This window comes from Salmo salar, chromosome 17 (assembly GCF_965601325.2).
Source record: "Salmo salar chromosome 17, fSalSal1, whole genome shotgun sequence".
Taxonomy (NCBI): Eukaryota; Metazoa; Chordata; class Actinopteri; order Salmoniformes; family Salmonidae; genus Salmo; species Salmo salar.
This window is the reverse complement of record NC_138307.1, coordinates 12,061,546-12,080,542: the sequence shown is the minus strand read 5'-3', so window position 1 is coordinate 12,080,542 and position 18,997 is coordinate 12,061,546. Positions and strand designations below refer to the sequence as shown.

The 18,997-nt window shown below is 42.2% G+C and overlaps 1 protein-coding gene across 1 annotated transcript; it reads right to left on the bottom strand.

The window, feature by feature from the left end:
• Positions 1–344: 344 nt before the first annotated feature.
• prps2 (phosphoribosyl pyrophosphate synthetase 2) lies at positions 345–18,997 on the bottom strand. Its single transcript, NM_001141516.1, has 7 exons — positions 18,833–18,997; positions 6,129–6,312; positions 2,718–2,816; positions 2,374–2,498; positions 1,926–2,099; positions 1,098–1,257; positions 345–836 (listed from the first exon to the last, which is right to left on the bottom strand). Exons 1-7 carry the CDS (start codon positions 18,952–18,954, stop codon positions 744–746), a joined length of 957 nt encoding a protein of 318 aa, NP_001134988.1. The 5' UTR covers positions 18,955–18,997; the 3' UTR covers positions 345–743.

The window sequence follows — 18,997 nt, the reverse complement described above, 5'->3', positions numbered from 1 at the left end:
ATAGGTATCTGCAGGTTGAACAAATACAGCCTCTACTCTGGATCTTTCTGAGAAAAAAACTAAACTCCAACACTATCCAAATGTTGCTGGTTAAAGGAATTAAAAATCAGCTGTTGATGACTAAACAACCCTGGGTGGCATTGATTAGCACACACCGTAGCAAAACATCGTGTAGATAGCAAACGGGGAGGGACTACCGTTTTGAGTCTAGTGAATAGGACCCTGGTATTTCGTAATCGGCGTGTATTGATGAAACAAATGTGCCTCTGAAACCAGCAGCGTTGCAGATTCCCCACGGAGCTGGTTAGAACAGTCAGATGACTCAAGAAATGACATCACACAATGGAATGCTTTCATTTATAGTGAAACGGACAGAAAATGAGGTACAACAAAACAGGAACATCGTTAGGCAATGGACCTTTGGTTAAAATGACAGCCAGATCCATTGGCTGGCAAAGCATGATATTGAAAACAAACAATAAGGAAATGTTAACATGGTAATATGCATAAATAGAAACTTGCTGGTCTCAAAGAGGTGATACTCTTTCTTGGGTCTCCACACGGAACAACGGAGCTGGGAAAGTGGGCGTGGCCTTTAGGAATCGGTCACGCGTAATTGGCCCAAATCATCAGGGCTTAAGGACTTCCGGGAGGGCGTGGCCGCTGAAGGTGCGAGCTGATTGGACCATGAGGAGAGAAACGGCCTAAATTGGCCGTTGTGACCTCTTCCTTGTGACCATCCTTTATAAGGGCACGTGGCTGAAGAGGTAGGACACCGACTCGCCATTGTGGGTTCTCCTGATCGCCTCAGCCAGGATCATGGCTATATCTATGATCTGGTGGAGACCACAGAAATACAACATCATATACATCTCTATGGCAGACCACCATCAACCAGTGCCTCAGGTCAGGTAACCTATAGGGCAGCCAATCAATCCTGGTTGGAATGGTTAGCTTTAACAGCAGCAGCAAGCTACAGATACTTCAAGACATGGGAGAGGCAAAATGCTGTATGTATCAACAAATGGATTCCTCATCGGCTAAGAGGTAGAAGGACATGTGAGTAAACAGAAAGTGCCTATCTGGACTGTGGGTACCTGTATCTTTGGGCAAGACTTCATCTTCTCCTCCTGGGGGATGGTGTTGGTGACCACCACGGCCTCGAAGGGAGCGTCGTTGATGCGCGCGATGGCCGGACCGGAAAATATGCCGTGCGTGAGGATAGCGTAGACCTTGATCGCACCGGCATCAATCAATCTATAAAGAGAGATATGAGTTGTGTAATATATGTTTTAAAAGTGACAGTAATATGGAAACTGTGTTTGAAATAATGCATGAGCAAAGTAGAAAAATGAAATATCAAACATCAAATAGAAGAGTGAAAGGTTGAGGATTTTCAGAGAGAGTGAAACGGGAGCCATGGTTGAGACTGGAACAAACGATACTGACTTCCAGGCCTTTAGATCCCCCCCCCACCCGGGCCACCTATGTCCAAACAGTAAAATAAAAATAGCTTGCTTTAAAACAGCTACATTTTGTCACTGCAGCAAACAGGAGAGCCTTACATGTTTAGGTCAGCGACTGTACCATTGGCCACACCCATGGCCAAGCCCCCATTTTGATGCAGAAACAAAAACCCTGAGTTGATTTTGAATCCCCACATCACTTCTCACCCTCTACACAATCTCTCTCATTAGGTTTGATACAACGGTTCAGGTCAATAAACCATACTGTGATTTGAGATCAACAGATGAGCCTACATAGCAACCTTCTATAAATACTGACTTGTATTGACACCACAAGCCAAACACAAATAACCTAGAGCAAGGACATGGCAGAATAATTTTGGCGATATTAGAGTTTGTGTGAGTGTGTGTGTGTGAGTGTGAGTGTGAGTGTGTGTGTGTGTGGTTGCTGTGACTCACTTCTCAGCAGCTTTGCAGATGGTACCGCAGGTGTCGGCCATGTCGTCGACCAGGATGGCCACGCGGTCCTTCACGTCTCCGACCAGGACCATGCGGTCCACCTCGTTGGCCTTCTTCCTCTCTTTGTGGATGAGGGCAAACTCCACATTCAGACGGTCAGCGATGGAGGTCACTCTGGATACAGGGAATTAAAACAAAGAGATGAGAAATGCATGTCAGCGCTCAGCTGAAATAGCACCGCATTCGCATGACCTCCAGAAGTCGAGCACAAGTCACCTCGAAGATGGACAAGTACAAAGAAACACCCAATGAAAAGGGTGAAACGCAAGGGAGAGATGAACGGGTCCAAACATTTCTGACTTTCCCCATAGCTTTGCCACATTGTTGGAGACCTCAGGACCAGCCGTATCTGGTTCATGTGACCCTGCCACATGGAATTGTTTATTACCGTTTGGCTCCTCCAGCGTCAGGGGACACAATGCAGCTGTTCTTCCACTCTGGAATGTTCTCCCGGATCCACTGGAGGACCGCGGGCTCTGCATACAGGTTGTCCACGGCGATGTCGAAGAATCCCTACGGAGAGATCAGAAAAAGTGAATATACTGCCTCTTTGATTAGCTTAATATTGAGCAAAAACATTGCGACAACTTTAGACTTCACTGCATTAACTAGGAATGAAACAAATGTAGCAACTACTAGTCGTTTCAATTCAATATAACTTCATTTATCGGCAGGGGAAACAGCACCCTGCAATTGCCTTGCTGTGACGGTGATGTGTTGGATGCTGCCTACCTGGATCTGCGAGGCGTGGAGGTCCATTGTGATGATGTGGTCGGCGCCGGCTACAGACAGCATGTTGGCCACCAGCTTGGCTGAGATAGGAGCACGACTCTGGGACACAGAGGGAGTTACAGGCTCTTTCAAATGAAGCACACAATTCAATTATTCAGCGTGACAACAATGGTTGTACTACAGTAAAATGCCCTGGATTGAAATAACTAGCGAAGTCTAAACCGTCCGCTCCTCCACAAGGAACACAATCCAGGTCAGGCGACGGACAACAGATGATGGTGATTGGCTACAGGCTGTCGCGTGTTCAACACAGACATCTCGGTCTTCTGTGGTTAATGCACACAGCCCTCTGTAGCAAAATAGCAGCACAAGGTGACCGTAGAGATTCTGGTTTCAGGGGACAACTCACTTCAACCCACAGGTTACTTTATTTACACACACACAAGTTCAACTCTGGCAGGACGCTTGTTTCACCATCTATTTTGTGCTAGGTCACATTCCACAGTGCCATGTATTGATTTAACATGCCTCGGGGAAAAGACAACAGTGATAGGCCAACATGTGGACTTAAACAGCCACCATTTGGTATAAGCAAACATACCCCGTCCAAATCCTTCTTGTATTAAACTTAGATTTACAAACATAAGTAGACCCTCTGTCTGAAATCTGTAATGTCCTGTTCTAGAACTTGTAGTTGGAGGGTTTGTATAAGATACAGATGTATTTCCCAACTCCAGACCTCCAGTAACCCCTACAGCAGACATTTTTGTTGTAGGCTCAGACAAGCACACCTGCTGCAACTTGTCAACTAATCATCAATGAGTTGAATCAGGGTTTTGACTAGATGGGATGCCCCTAATGTCAGAAGTGACCTTTTCAAAGCAGGTTAGGAACATTCAATTAAAGTTAGGAAGTTAGGGTTTGCTAAATTGCAAAGATTCTCCAACATGACCTCGGATATGCAAGTTATGACGTCAATTTGACATTAGCAAGATTCCTGCTAGACACGACCTTGAAATCAAGTCAGTCAGCCCAGGGCTACAACAAAATGGTGTGCTGTTGGGGGTACACTGGAGGACTAGAGTAGGTAAACACCGGGCTACAGTGTGCCACTATGTTAGAGGGGCCTTTGAGGTCTGGCATGTTACACCGTCATGTTCCAAAACATAACAGGGCTCCCGAGTGACGCAGAGGTCTACGGCACTGCGTCTCAGTGCAATAGGCGTCATTGTAGTATCTGGTTCAAATCCAGGCTGTATAATATCCTGCCGTGATTGGGAGTCCCATAGGGCGGCGCACAATTGGCCCGGCTTCATCCGGGGTTTGGCCGGAGTAAGCGGTCATTGTAAATAAGAATTTGTTCTCAACGGACTTGCCTAGTTAAATAAAGGTTAAATATGCTCCAAAACATTAGATCTCGTGCTTAGGGTCTCATGATAGTAACTGGTGCTTGATACACTGTCTTTGGGTTGATAAAGAAAGAGGGAGAAAAGGTGGAATATAGGTTAGGCCTGAGAACAACTGCGGCTTGCTACATGAGGAAACTTGTTTGTTACTTTATTAACTGGAACAGTGTGTGAATCATTCACCAGATAAGCGGTGTTCTGAACCTTTTCTCCCCTCTTGGAAAGCCTGACGTCACCTTTCAGTTAAGTAACATTTACATGAACTGGACGAGAATTTGGCCTAATTGTTGTCAGGTGATGAACCATGCTTTAATTCAAACCTACAGCTATATTTGGTTGTGGCTGTATTTTCCGTATGTTTTTTGTGTAATAACACAGAAGTTATTGGATGACATGCCAATCAACTCTGTCTGGGGAAAACATTCAATAGGAGGAGGTGTGTATGTTTATATATACAGTGCTATTCTAAAGTTGACACAACTACTCATGCAAAGGTTCTTAAAAAAATAATAAAATAAATAAATAATCTACATTGCAGAATAATAGTGAAGACATTAAAACTACGAAATAACACATGGAATCATATAGTAATCAATAAAGTGTAAAACTAATTCAGAGATACTTCAAAGTAACCACTCTTGCCTTGACAGCTTTGCACACTAGGCATTCTCTCAACCAGCTTGACCTGGAATGCTTTTCCAACAGTCTTGAAGGAGTTGCCACATACGCTGAGCACTTGTTGGCTGCTTTTCCTTCACTCTGCGGTCCAACTCATCCTAAACCATCTCAATTTGGTTGAGGTCAGGTGATTGTGGAGGCCAGGTCATCTGATGCAGCACTCCATTACTCTCCTTCTTGGTCAAATAGCCCTTACACAGCCTGGAGGTGTGTTGGGTCATTGTCCTATTGAAAAACAAATGATAGCCCCACTAAGCGCAAACCAGATGGGATGGCGTATCACTGCCGAATGCTGTGGTAGCCATGCTGGTTAAGTGTGCCTTGAATTCTAAATAAATCAAGTGTCACCAGCAAAGCCTCCACACACCATCATGGTGGGAACAACACATCCGTTCACCTACTCTGTCTCAAAGACATTGGTAGGAACCAAAAATTCAGACTCATCAGACCAAAGGATAGATTTCCACCGGTCTAATGTCCATTGCTTGTGTTTCTTGGCCCAAGCAAGTCTCTTCTTATTGGTGTCCTTTAGTAGCGATTTCTTTACAGCAATTCAACCATGAAGGCCTGATTCACACTGTCTCCTCTGAACAATTGATGTTGAGATCTGTGTTACTTGAACTCTGAAGCTTTTATTTGGGCTGCAATTCCTAAGGCTGGTAACTCAAATTAACTTCTCTTCTGCAGCAGAGATAACTTCAGGTCTTCTTTTTCTGTGGCAGTCCTCATGAAAGCCAGTTTCATTATAGCGCTTGATGGTTTTTGCGACTGCAATTGAAGAAACTTAAGGTTCTTGACATTTTCCGGATTGACTGACCTTCATGTCTTAAAATAATGATGGACTGTCGTTTCTCTTTGTTTATTTGAGATGTTATTGCCATAATATGGACTTGGTCTTTTACCAAATAGGGTTATCGCCTGTATACCACCCCTACCGTGTCACAACAACGCATGAAGAAGAAATTCCACCAATTTACTTTTATCAAGGCACACCTGTTAATTGAAATGCATTCCAGGTGACCACATCATAAAGCAGGTTGAGAGAAGGCCAAGAGTGTGCAAACCTGTCATCAAGGCAAAGGGTGGCTACTTTGAAGAACCTCAAACACTTTTTTGGTTATTTCATAGTTTTGATGTCTTCACTATTATTCTACAATGTAGAACATAGTAAAATATGTAGAAAAATCCTTGCATGAGTAGGTGTTCTAAAACTTTTGACTGGTACTGTATATATGCTACGTTTTGCACTACATACTGGACACCACACATGTTGAATCATTGTAGTAGACTTCTTTGGGCCTGCGAGCAGCCCGGCAGGCAGGCTTACCTTGTCTTTTTTGTCCTGCCGGGCGTAGGGGAAGCAGGGGATGACAGCGGTGACGCGGGACGACGAGGCGATCTTGCACGCGTTGATCATGATCAGCAGCTCCATCAGGTTGTCGTTGATCTCGCCGCAGCCGCTCTGCACAATGTAGACGTCCTCGCCGCGCACGCTCTCCCCGATCTCCACGCTGACAAAGAGAAGCAGCAGCATTATTTAGTGTCATCTTAAGGAAAAGGATGAGGATAACTCTTACCACCACGCAACCTCTCACTCATCTCCACACTGAGGTAGAGAAGATCGCTCTCATCACTCCACACTAGGCCTATAGCTCGTATACCCTGACGGAGAAGGCTGATCATAATCTTCTCGCCATGGACATTTATCAACTAGGGCATCTCCCTCCCTACAAGGTATGCTTAGAAAAAAGGGCAACTTCTACTCACTCATGAACGATACAGCACCACAAAACACTTTCCAACAACACAGTATCATAACTGCACGCCAAAAGCAGAGGACTGATGGAGGTCTGGTGCAGTAAATTGGAGTGACCAGAACATTTTTACATTTACATTTTAGTCATTTAGCAGACGCTCTTATCCAGAGCGACTTACAGTAGTGAATGCATACATTTCATACATTTTTTCCATACTGGCCCCCCGTGGGAATCGAACCCACAACCCTGGCGTTGCAAACACCATGCTCTACCAACTGAGCAAACACCATGCTCTACCAACGAGCTTAACGTTGACAAACTAGCCTCACATGAGAACTCATTTGAAAGTGCGTGTGGAAAAGCAGACTTCTGGGAATCAGTGCACACACACCATCTCTCCACAAGTTGCAGGCATCAAAACAAGTAAACAACTGAAACATTCCAGACAGGACAACCCCCGTTCCCTGCCTCCGCTGGAGTCATGTGCTCACATCTGATCAATAGAGGCAACAGCCGGTCTACCTATCTGAACCACCCAGAAGAGGAGGCACGAGGGAATCTGTGTTCTAAGGGGAGAGCGTAAGACAGACGTGAAGAGGCACGAGACCCACCGCTACTGTACAGACTAGGACTGTCGCAGAGTATATTAAAAAAAATGTGGTCGACAGTGTTCTTTCAACCAATCGATCGGGCGAAAATTTTAAAACCTGTATTTTTCCCATATATAAAATAAATAAAATCAACAATATGCACTGAGCTTGTCTGATGCTTTAAGCACATTGTTTGATGAAATAATTATGAGAGACCTGTTCCTGACCCTCCTCCCGCTGCTGGCCATCGCAGATTCTGCCGCAACGCTCCTGAAGTTGCCAGTAACAGGCCTGGTTGTAACTATATGTGAAAAGGCTAAGTAAAAATGAAGAAGTACGTTGTTTAACCTGCAAACTAATTCAACGGTGCATTGAAGATTGTTTCAGAACGGACAGCAACCGCAATCCAACGCGGGAGAAAGCGCTCACTGACGATTCAGTTCAGAACCTTGGAGAGTGCCACTGCAGCAGCCACTGTCAAGCATATAAAACCTGTCAATGTTTTAGCATACAACTAGAAAAACAAAGTAGACTACTTTCGAATGGTATGTCATATTGGTTGTCGAACTATGGTAATCAGGTATTGTAAGGGGCGGAAGGTTGCTAGATCGAACCCCCGAGCTGACAAGGTAAAAATCTGTTGTTCTGCCCCTGAACAAGGCAGTTAGCCTAGGGACAGTGGGTTGTCATTGTAAATAAGAATTTGTTCTTAACTGACTTTCCTAGTTAAATAAAGTTTAAAAATAAAACCGCTGTTTACAGAGTTAATATTCCACTTTATTTTTTGGCATCAATCCCTTACTACAACAAAATCCTGCCATACTGCAAACTTTTTCAACATTTTGTCTTAAGTATGCCTAAGAAAAGTATCAAGTATTTACTGTGTGTGTACCGGTAGATAAGTCCTAAGCTACAATTAGGCTCCTTTGCTTGTGCAGTCTGAATGTGCCATCCCCGCAGCCTAGTGGCTAGCTAGCACAATATGCTAACGTTAGCGAGCTAGCAAAACATTTGGCTATAGGCTGGCACTGGCAGTATGGGATTATGGAGAGTGCATTCAATTGTTTTTTCGTCATCTTGCTACGTAGATATCTAGCTGTGGGACACTGCACTAACTCGGCAGCGAACAAGCAGCTGTTTCATGGAAACTAGCTAATCTATTGTCTATAATGTTATTAGCTACAGTGGTTAGCCAGCTTTGAAAAGTATTTACTGTTGTGAGCATTCTGTCTGTGCAATTAGCAAGCTACCATCCCATAGCCTACATTGGATATGAAGTGTGACTGGCTCATCCATGGATGTACGGAGAAAATACCCCCGTTATTTTTCTTTTTGTTAGCTCCCCCACGCTGGGGTTTGTGCTCTCTGATTGGCTCAAAGTCAAATTGAGGGCCACCGACGAGCATTGCGATTCTACAAGTAGAATCAGTAGGTTCGTCACTACAGGTTCCGCTTTTGTTCTTGCAAGAGAAGGAACGGCCTCCCACTGTGATAAGTACCTATCGGCAGTGAGATTTCTAGGTCTGTTTCATACTTTTTATTTATTTAACTAGGCAACTCAGTTAACCTGTTAGGGCTAGGGGGCAGTATTGACACGGCTGGATAAAAAAACATACCCGATTTAATCTGGTTACCACTCCTACCCAGTAACTAGAATATGCATATACTTATTACATATGGATAGAAAACACCCTAAATTTTCTAAAACTGTTTGAATGGTGTCTGAGTATAACAGAACTCATTTGGCAGGCAAAACCCTGAGACATTTTCTGACAGGAAGTGGATACCTGATGTGTTGTATTACCTTTAAACCTATCCCATTGAAAAACACAGGGGCTGAGGAATATTTTGGCACTTCCTATTGCTTCCACTAGATGTCACCAGCCTTTACAAAGTGTTTTGAGTCTTTTACTGTGAGATCTGACCGAACAAGAGCCATGGAACGATGATGGCCCATTAGACACCTGGCGCGCGAGTTCATGTTGGGTACCCTCGTTCCAATACGTTATAAAAGAGTATGCATTCGTCCACCTTGAATATTATTCATGTTCTGGTTAAAAAAGGCCCTAATGATTTATGCTATACAACGTTTGACATGTTTGAACGAACGGAAATATATTTTTCCCCCTCGTTCATGACGAGAAGTCCGGCTGGCTTAGATCATGTGCTAACAAGACGGAGATTTTTGGACATAAATGATGAGCTTTTTTGAACAAAACTACATTCGTTATGGACCTGTGATACCTGGAAGTGACATCTGATGAAGAGAATCAAAGGTAATGGATTATTTACATAGTATTTTCGATTTTAGATCTCCCCAACATGACGTCTAGTCTGTATCGCAACGCGTATTTTTCTGGGCGCAGTGCTCAGATTATCGCAAAGTGTGATTTCCCAGTAAGGTTATTTTTAAATCTGGCAAGTTGATTGCGTTCAAGAGATGTAAATCTATAATTCTTTAAATGACAATATAATATTTTACCAATGTTTTCTAATTTTAATTATTTAATTTGTGACGCTGACTTGACTGCCGGTTATTGGAGGGAAACGATTTCCTCAACATCAATGCCATAGTAAAACGCTGTTTTTGGATATAAATATGAACTTGATAGAACTAAAAATGCATGCATTGTCTAACAATGTCCTAGGAGTGTCATCTGATGGAGATTGTAAAAGGTTAGTGCATCATTTTAGCTGGTTTTATGGTTTTGGTGACCCTGTCTTTGAATTGACAAAACATTACACACAACTCTTGTAAATGTACTGTCCTAACATACTCTAAATTTATGCTTTCGCCGTAAAACCTTTTTGAAATCGTAAAACGTGGTTAGATTAAGGAGATGTTTATCTTTCAAAGGGTGTAAAATAGATGTATGTTTGAAAAATTTGAATTTTGACATTTATTTGGATTCAAATTTGCCGCTCTTGAAATGCACCTGCTGTTGATGGAGTGCACCACGGGTGGCACGCTAGCGTCCCACCTAGCCCATAGAGGTTAAGAACAAATTCTTATTTACAATGACGGCCTCCTGCGGGGACAGGGGCTGGGATTAAAAATAGGACAACCCATCCCGACAAGAGAAACACCACAACTCTAAATAAAGAGACCTAAGACAACATAGCATGGCAGCAACACATGATAACAACAGCATGGTTGCAACGCAAAACAGTACAAACATTGGGCACAGACAACAGCACAGAGGGCAAGAAGGTAGAGACAATACATCACAAAAAGCAGCCACAACTGTCAGTAAGAGTGTCCATGATTGAGTCTTTGAATGAAGAGATTGAGATAAAACTGTCCAGTTTGACTGTTTTTTGCAGCTCGTTCCAGTAGCTAGCTGCAGCGGACTGAGAAGATGAGCGACGTGTGCGCTTTGGGGACCTTTAACAGAATGTGACTGGCAGAACGGGTGTTGTATGTGGAGGATGAGGGCTGCAGTAGATATCTCAGATAGGGAGGAGTGAAGGCGGAGTGAGGCCTAAGAGGGTGTTATATATAAGCATCAACCTGAAACAGCAGATTTTCTGACTTTATACACTGCACTCAGAGAGGTAGTTAGCAAACCAGGCCAAAGACCCCCTCAGACACCAATACTGCTTAGCCGGCCCATGAGAATGTAATGTTCTACCGTATCAAAAGCTTTGAACAAATCAATAAAAATAGCAGCACAATATTGCTTAGAATCAAGGGCAATGGTGACATCATTGAGGACCTTTAAGGTTGCAGTGACACATCCATAACCTGAGCGGAAACCAGATTGCATACCCGAAAGAATACTGTGCTTCTTGTCAGTAACAACCGCATAATCAACATTAAGGGACATGGGCAGCTGTGAGGAGGTTTTGTTCTCCAGGTCTTTAACCGTTTCACAGAACTTCTTGGGGTTAGACCCACAGAGAGAGAACTGCTCCTTAAAGTAACTAACTTTGGCCTTCCGGATAGCCCGAGTACACTTCTTTTTCATTTGCCTGAAAGATAGCCAGTCAGCCTGAGTATGCGTGTGCCGAGCCTTTCGCCAAATGCAATTCTTGAGGTGGAGTAACTCTGCAAGATCAAGGTCGAACCAGGGGCTGAACCCGTTTTTAATTCTCATTTTCTTCTTGTTAACAATACCACTGAAAATATCAAAAAAGGTTAAAGCCTCTTTCGAATGGGGATCAAGCTGATTTCTATGCCATTTTACAGAGGACAGATCAGGAAGGAAGGCTAGCTCATTAACCTGTTGGGGCTAGGGGGCAGTATTTTCACGGCTGGATAAAAAAGGTACCCGATTTAATCTGGTTACTAATCCTACCCAGTAACTAGAATATGCATATACTTATTATATATGGATAGAAAACACCCTAAAGTTTCTAAAACTGTTTGAATGGTGTCTGTGAGTATAACAGAACTCATTTAGCAGGCAAAACCCTGAGACAGATTCTGACAGGAAGTGGATATCTGATGTGTTGTATTACCTTTAAACCTATGCCATTGAAAAACACAGGGGCTGAGGAATATTTTGGCACTTCCTATTGCTTCCACTAGATGTCACCAGCCTTTACAAAGTGTTTTGAGTCTTTTACTGTGAGATCTGACCGAACAAGAGCCATGGAACGGTGATGGCCGATTAGACTCTGGCGCGCGAGTTCATGTTGGGTACCCTCGTTCCAATACGTTATAAAAGAGAATGCATTCGTCCACCTTGAATATTATTCATGTTCTGGTTAAAAAAGGCCCTAATGATTTATGCTATACAACGTTTGACATGTTTGAACGAACGTAAATATATTTTTTCCCCTCGTTCATGAAGTTAAGTCCGGCGGGCTTAGATCATGTGCTAACAAGACGGAGATTTTTGGACATAAATGATGAGCTTTTTTGAACAAAACTACATTCGTTATGGACCTGTGATACCTGGAAGTGACATCTGATGAAGAGAATCAAAGGTAATGGATTATTTACATAGTATTTTCGATTTTAGATCTCCCCAACATGGCGGCTAGTCTGTATCGCAACGCGTATTTTTCTGGGCGCAGTGCTCAGATTATTGCAAAGTGTGATTTCCCAGTAAGGTTATTTTTAAATCTGGCAAGTTGATTGCGTTCAAGAGATGTAAATCTATAATTCTTTAAATGACAATATAATATTTTACCAATGTTTTCTAATTTTAATTATTTAATTTGTGGTGCTGATTTGACTGCCGGTTATTGGAGGGAAACGATTACCTCAACATCAATGCCATAGTAAAACGCTGTTTTTGGATATAAATATGAACTTGATAGAACTAAAAATGCATGCATTGTCTAACATAATGTCCTAGGAGTGTCATCTGATGGAGATTGTAAAAGGTTAGTGCATCATTTTAGCTGGTTTTATGGTTTTGGTGACCCTGTCTTTGAATTGACAAAACATTACACACAGCTATTGTCAATGTACTCTCCTAACATAATCTAACTTTATGCTTTCGCCGTAAAACCTTTTTGAAATCGGACAACGTGGTTAGATTAAGGAGATGTTTATCTTTCAAAGGGTGTAAAATAGTTGTATGTTTGAAAAATTAGAATTTTGACATTTATTTGGTTTCAAATTTGCCGCTCTTGAAATGCACCTGCTGTTGATGGAGTGCACCACGGGGGGGACGCTAGCGTCCCACCTAGCCCATAGAGGTTAAAGTGTTTTAGCAAGCGTCTGACAAATCAGGACAGGTCGTTTCACTGAGCAACCATTACGAACACAGGCTGTAAAACAGTGATCACTAAGGTCATTACAGAAAACGCCAGACTGATACCTATCAGGATTATTTGTGAGGATAACATCGAGGAGAGTAGCCTTTTCTGGTTGTTTGGAGTCATACCTTGTGGGATTGGTAATAATCTGAGAAAGATTTAGGGAGTCCCATTGCTTTAGGACTTGGTCAGGTGGTTTAAGCATGTACCAGTTTAGGTCACCTTGCGGGACAAATTCAGGCCAGGACAAATTCAGGCCAGGAGAGAGCTTAGGGCAGGTAGGGTACAGTCAACAAAGAGCAATTTGAACGTGTAATGCTTAAAACCAGAAAAGCAAGTTGTTTAGGGACAGACTTTGTGGAGACAACCGAGCACTGAAAGTGATCCTTCGTAAAGATTGCCACTCCCCCACCTTTGGAAGATCTGTCTTGCCAAAAAAGGTTAGAACCAGAAAGGTGAACATCAGTATTCTAAACACTTCCTTAACCACGTCTCAGTAATGACCAACACATCTGGATTGGATCTGTGAACCCACACTTTCAATTGATCCATTTTAGGTAATGAGCTTCTAGCGTTAACGTGCAGAAAACCCAGGCTTTAACGAGAGCAGAAATCAGTAAAGCAAATATCAGAGCATAAGTCAGAATTGGGGCTAGCAAAAGTAGGTGGGCTAGGGTGTACACGCACATTTCCAGATATCATCAACAGTAATACAATCAGGGCATAGTACAGGGAGAGCTCTGCAGTGCTGATTTATGACATCTGAATGCACATCAGATGGCAACAAGATCATATTGTACAGCAATTCTATCAGGTAACATGAATACAAATCCTGCGAGAGGTGGTTAGAATAGGATGGGAGGCCAAAAGTCAGTGTCACAAATAGAGAGTCAGAGTCCAGAGTGTGGGAACAAACAGTCTGTCCAACGGTTGGGTAAAGAAAGTTTCTAGTCAAAGTACGCATGAGTGAAATAGCAAAACGCACAAGATGTTTATTTTTTTATATAACGAGGGGGTAGCCATTGTAAGTTCAGAGTAGAGGTTGACCGATTATGATTTTTCGACGCCGATACCAGTTACTGGAGGACCAAAAAAAGCCGATACCGATTAATCGGACGATATTTTATTTATTTATTTGTAATAATGACAATTACAACAATACTGAATGAACACTTATTTTAACTTAACATAATACATCAATAAAATCAATTTAGCCTCAAATAAACAATGAAACATGTTCAATTTGGTTTAAATAATGCAAAAACAAAGTGTTGGAGAAGAAAGTAAAAGTGCAATATGTGCCATGTAAGAAAGCTAACGTTTAAGTTCCTTGCGCAGAACATATGAAAGCTGGTGGTTCCTTTTAACATGAGTCTTCAATATTCCCAGATAAGAAGTTTTAGGTTGTAGTTATTATAGGACTATTTCTCTCTATACGATTTGTATTTCATATACCTTTGACTATTGGATGTTCTTATACGCACTTTAGTATTGCCAGTGTAACAGTATAGCTTCGGTCCCTCTCCTCGCGCCTACCTGGGCTCGAACCAGGAACACATCGACAACAGCCACCCTCGAAGCAGCGTTACCCATGCAGAGCAAGGGGAACAACTACTCCAAGTCTCAGAGCGAGTGACGTTTGAAACGCTATTAGCGCACACCCCGCTAACTAGCTAGCCATTTCACATCGGTTACACCAGCCTAATCTCGGGTGTTGATAGGCTAGAAGTCATAAACAGCACAATGCTTGAAGCATTGCGAAGAGCTGCTGGCAAACGCACTAAAGTGCTGTTTGAATGAATGCTTACGAGCCTGCGGGTGCCTACCATCGCTCAGTCAGACTGCTCTATCAAATCATAGACTTAATTATAACATAATAACACAGAAATACGAGCATTTGGTCATCAATATGATCAAATCCGGAAATTATCATTTCGAAAACAAAAACATTTATTTTTTCTGTGAAACACGGAACCGTTCCGTATTTTATCTAAACGGATGGCAACCCTAACTCTAAATATTGCTGTTACATTGTACAACATTCAATGTTATGTCATAATTAATTAAGCCCTTTGTTAGGAATAAATGGACTTCACACAGTTCGCAATGAGCCAGGAGGCCCAAACTGCTGCATTTACCCTGACTGCTTGCACGGAACGCAAGAGAAGTGACAATTTCCCTAGTTATAAGAAATTCATGTTAGCAGGCAATATTAACTAAATATGCAGGTTTAAAAATATATACTTGTGTATTGATTTTAACCTCTTACATCTAGACGTTCCGCTAGCGGAACACCTGCTCCAATAGCCAATGATGGGCGTGGCGCGAATTACAAATTCCTCAAAAATACAAAAACTTCAATTTTTCAAACATATGACTATTTTACACCATTTTAAGGACAAGACTCTCCTTTATCTAACCACACTGTCCGATTTCGAAAAGGCTTTACAACGAAAGCAAAACATTAGATTATGTCAGCAGAGTACCCAGCCAGAAATAATCAGACACCCATTTTTCAAGCTAGCATATAATGTCACATAAATCCAAACCACAGCTAAATGCAGCACTAACCTTTGATGATCTTCATCAGATGACACCCCTAGGACATTATGTTATACAATACATGCATGTTTTGTTCAATCAAGTTCATATTTATATCAAAAAACAGCTTTTTACATTAGCATGTGACGTTCAGAACTAGCATACCCCCCGCAAACTTCCGGTGAATTTACTAAATTACTCACGATAAACGTTCACAAAAAGCATAACAATTATTTTAAGAATTATAGATACAGAACTCCTCTATGCACTCGCTATGTCCGATTTTAAAATAGCTTTTCGGTGAAAGCACATTTTGCAATATTCTCAATAGATAGCCCAGTCATCACAGGGCTAGCTATTTAGACACTCAGCAAGTTTAGCACTCACCAAAGTCAGATTTACTATAAGAAAAATGTTATTACCTTTGGTGTTCTTCGTCAGAATGCACTTCCAGGACTTCTACTTCAATAACAAATGTTGGTTTGGTCCCAAATAATCCATTGTTATATCCAAATAGCGGCGTTTTGTTCGTGCGTTCAAGACACTATCCGAATGGTAAAGAAGGGTGACGAGCACAACGCATTTCGTGACAAAAGAAATTCTAAATATTCCATTACCATACTTCGAAGCATGTCAACCGCTGTTTAAAATCAATTTTTATGCAATTTTTCTCGTAAAAAAGCAATAATATTCCGACCGGGAATCTGCGTTTAGGTAAAAAGACGAAAATAAAGCATGGGGTCCACTCGTGCACGCGCCTAAGCCCATTGTCCTCTGATCGGCCACTTACCAAAGGCGATAATGTGTTTCAGCCAGAGGCTGCCTCGATATCATTCAGCTTTTTCCCGGGTTCTGAGAGCCTATGTGAGCCGTAGGAAGTGTCACGTTACAGCAAAGATCCTCAGTCTTCAATAAAAAGAGCCAAGATGAACAAGAACTTGTCAGACAGGTCACTTCCTGTATGGAATCTTCTCAGGTTTTTGCCTGCCATATGAGTTCTGTTATACTCACAGACACCATTCAAACAGTTTTAGAAACTTTAGGGTATTTTCTATCCAAAGCCAATAATTATATGCATATTCTAGTTTCTGGGCAGGAGTAATAATCAGATTTAAAATCGGGTACGTTTTTTATCCGGCCGTGAAAATACTGCCCCCTAGTCATAACAGGTTAACCCACTGTTCCTAGGTCGTCATTGAAAATAAGAATGTGTTCTTAACTGACTTGCCTAGTTAAATAAAAGGTGTATAAAAATAATAATAATTTAAAAAAATTGGCTAATCGGTGTCCAAAAATACCGATTGTTATGAAAACTTGAAAAATCGGCCCTAATTAAATCGGCCATTCCGATTAATCGGCCGACCTCTAGTTCAGAGTCACTCGCCCAAACAATGTGTGTGTGCTGGAGGTACTTGTACCAGACAGGGGGAGACAGGCCAGGGCAGACGGTGAACAGATCGCCAGGCGGAATCCAAGCAGCAGTGCAGCAGGTAATGGGAGTAGGTGTCACACCCATTGGAAGAAGCTTTTATTTCTGGAGGCAGATTTCTTGTAGAAAATGCCAGTGAATGGTCTGAACAGCAGGAGGGGGCTTCAGAGGACGCTTCAAAGACTCCTGACATTTGTTGGGCCAAAAGCCCTTTTACGTCACACCTTAGTGCTAATTGAATTTGTATCTGGTCTGTCCTTTCAAGCCTGGCAGCTCAGTTCCACGTTGGATTGTGTCCTCAGGCCTCTGCTCTTTGTTTGCTAGAGCACCCTCCATATAACTTGGGAAAATAAAACATTGGAAGCAGTAATCTATCCGGTTAATTTTGGTCAAAATTAGGTTGTAGGTTAGGAGTTTTGATCTGGAGCAAAGGCCATGCTGTGGAGAGTAGCATCCTGCATATGTACCTGCCGAAAAATCCAAGTTTATCTAACTCCAAATCTATCCGTTTGTAAAAAAAAAAACATGTTGAAAGATGTGAGAGCTCACATTAAGCTGTGTGTCTCTCTCTGAGGGGGGGCGTGTCTCATGACCTTTGTTTTGGAGGTGTTCAGAACAAGGTTAACGGCAGAGAAAGCTTTGATGTTGAGCGTTTAACACAAAATCCAGGGAGGGGCCAGCTGAGTATAAGACTATCATCTGCAATGATCTACTTAATACTATGTCCTTGCTCCCACTTTTCATCCTTGCAAGGAGGACATCCCACAATAATATCTTATTTATCTGTGTCCTTGTACTCACTCCCACTATCAGGCCAAACTTTCTCCAAAAGTATCCACAAATTCTAAAGCAGATCATTGTATTAATATAGCTGACAAAGACCCACTATTGCACATAGGGGACAAGTAATGAAGCTAGGCTAAAAATCAATAGGAGACCGGAGTTCGCCTTGGTTCATGGGGCAGTGCAGTGAACACGCTCACACCCATTGCATCATATTGCGAGTATTGTAAAGTCTACATGCACCAGTGCAGGTTTATGTAGTTACCATCTCTACTGAACAATTAGGTCAGCTTGCTTACTTGCTGGAAATGAACCTAGATTACGTGCATGACATCATTTAGGCTAAAATGGAACCAGGGGTGGCAGCATGGCAAAAAAAATATAGGAACAAATCAGATAAGGAAAATTATGTATGTATATGTATTTCACATTTGAGTCATTTTAGCAGAGGGTCTTATACAGAGCGACTTACAGGTGCAATTTGGTTTAAGTGCATGACATTATTTAGGCAGAGATGGAACCTGGGGTGGCAGCAGGGCAAATAATTCTAGGAACAACTTGGATTAAAAAAAAAACATGTATAAATAAAAACATTCTTATTTGATCAGAGGATCTAATACAGAGCGACTTACTGGTACAATTAGGGCACATCGACCGATTATTCACCTAGTCGGTTCGGGGATTCAAACCGGCGTTTTTTTTGGTTCCTGGCCCAACCCTCTTACCCACTAGGCTACCTGCAGTTATCACTCTTCTTTTCATTCTCTTCATTCCACTTTATCTGCAACGTTTCAAGGCGTTTGGCTACTGAACGTGGCCTCGTTCTCTGTTGCTGCAGTAGTTGGTTCTGTTTACCCGAACTATGTTGGCTGTTATTAAGTCACGTGAGTCTTGTCGCAAACTAACTAGCATGGTGAATCTTGCAAAGTTACGACTCAACAATGAACACCAGCACGTGTGACCATGGGATTACATAACTAACTAGCCAATTTAGGTGTTGATGTAATAACCGCAGCAAGGTAACGTTATTTAGTGCCGTTAGCATAGCTGGCAAACTTACTACTCCTGCGCACATGTGCATGCATGACCCAGGCTGCTGTAAGTTAACGTCCAGCACCAGATAGCTTGCTAGGCTAGCTCAGCTAACGCAGTTGATAAATTTGCTATTCATGCACTTATCTAAAGGCAGACGATAAATGCGTAAAAAAAATAAACCTACCATGTTTCTTGGTTGGAGAATTTCTTCGTTATCACTTTCCCCAATTCCAGTCCGAGGCGATCAGCCACTTTTTGTGACAGGTCTTGGTGGGAGCTCCCGCTGAAAAGCACGATGTTCGGCATGTCCTAAATATTTCTGTGCAATTTGGTTAACTTATTATCGCTG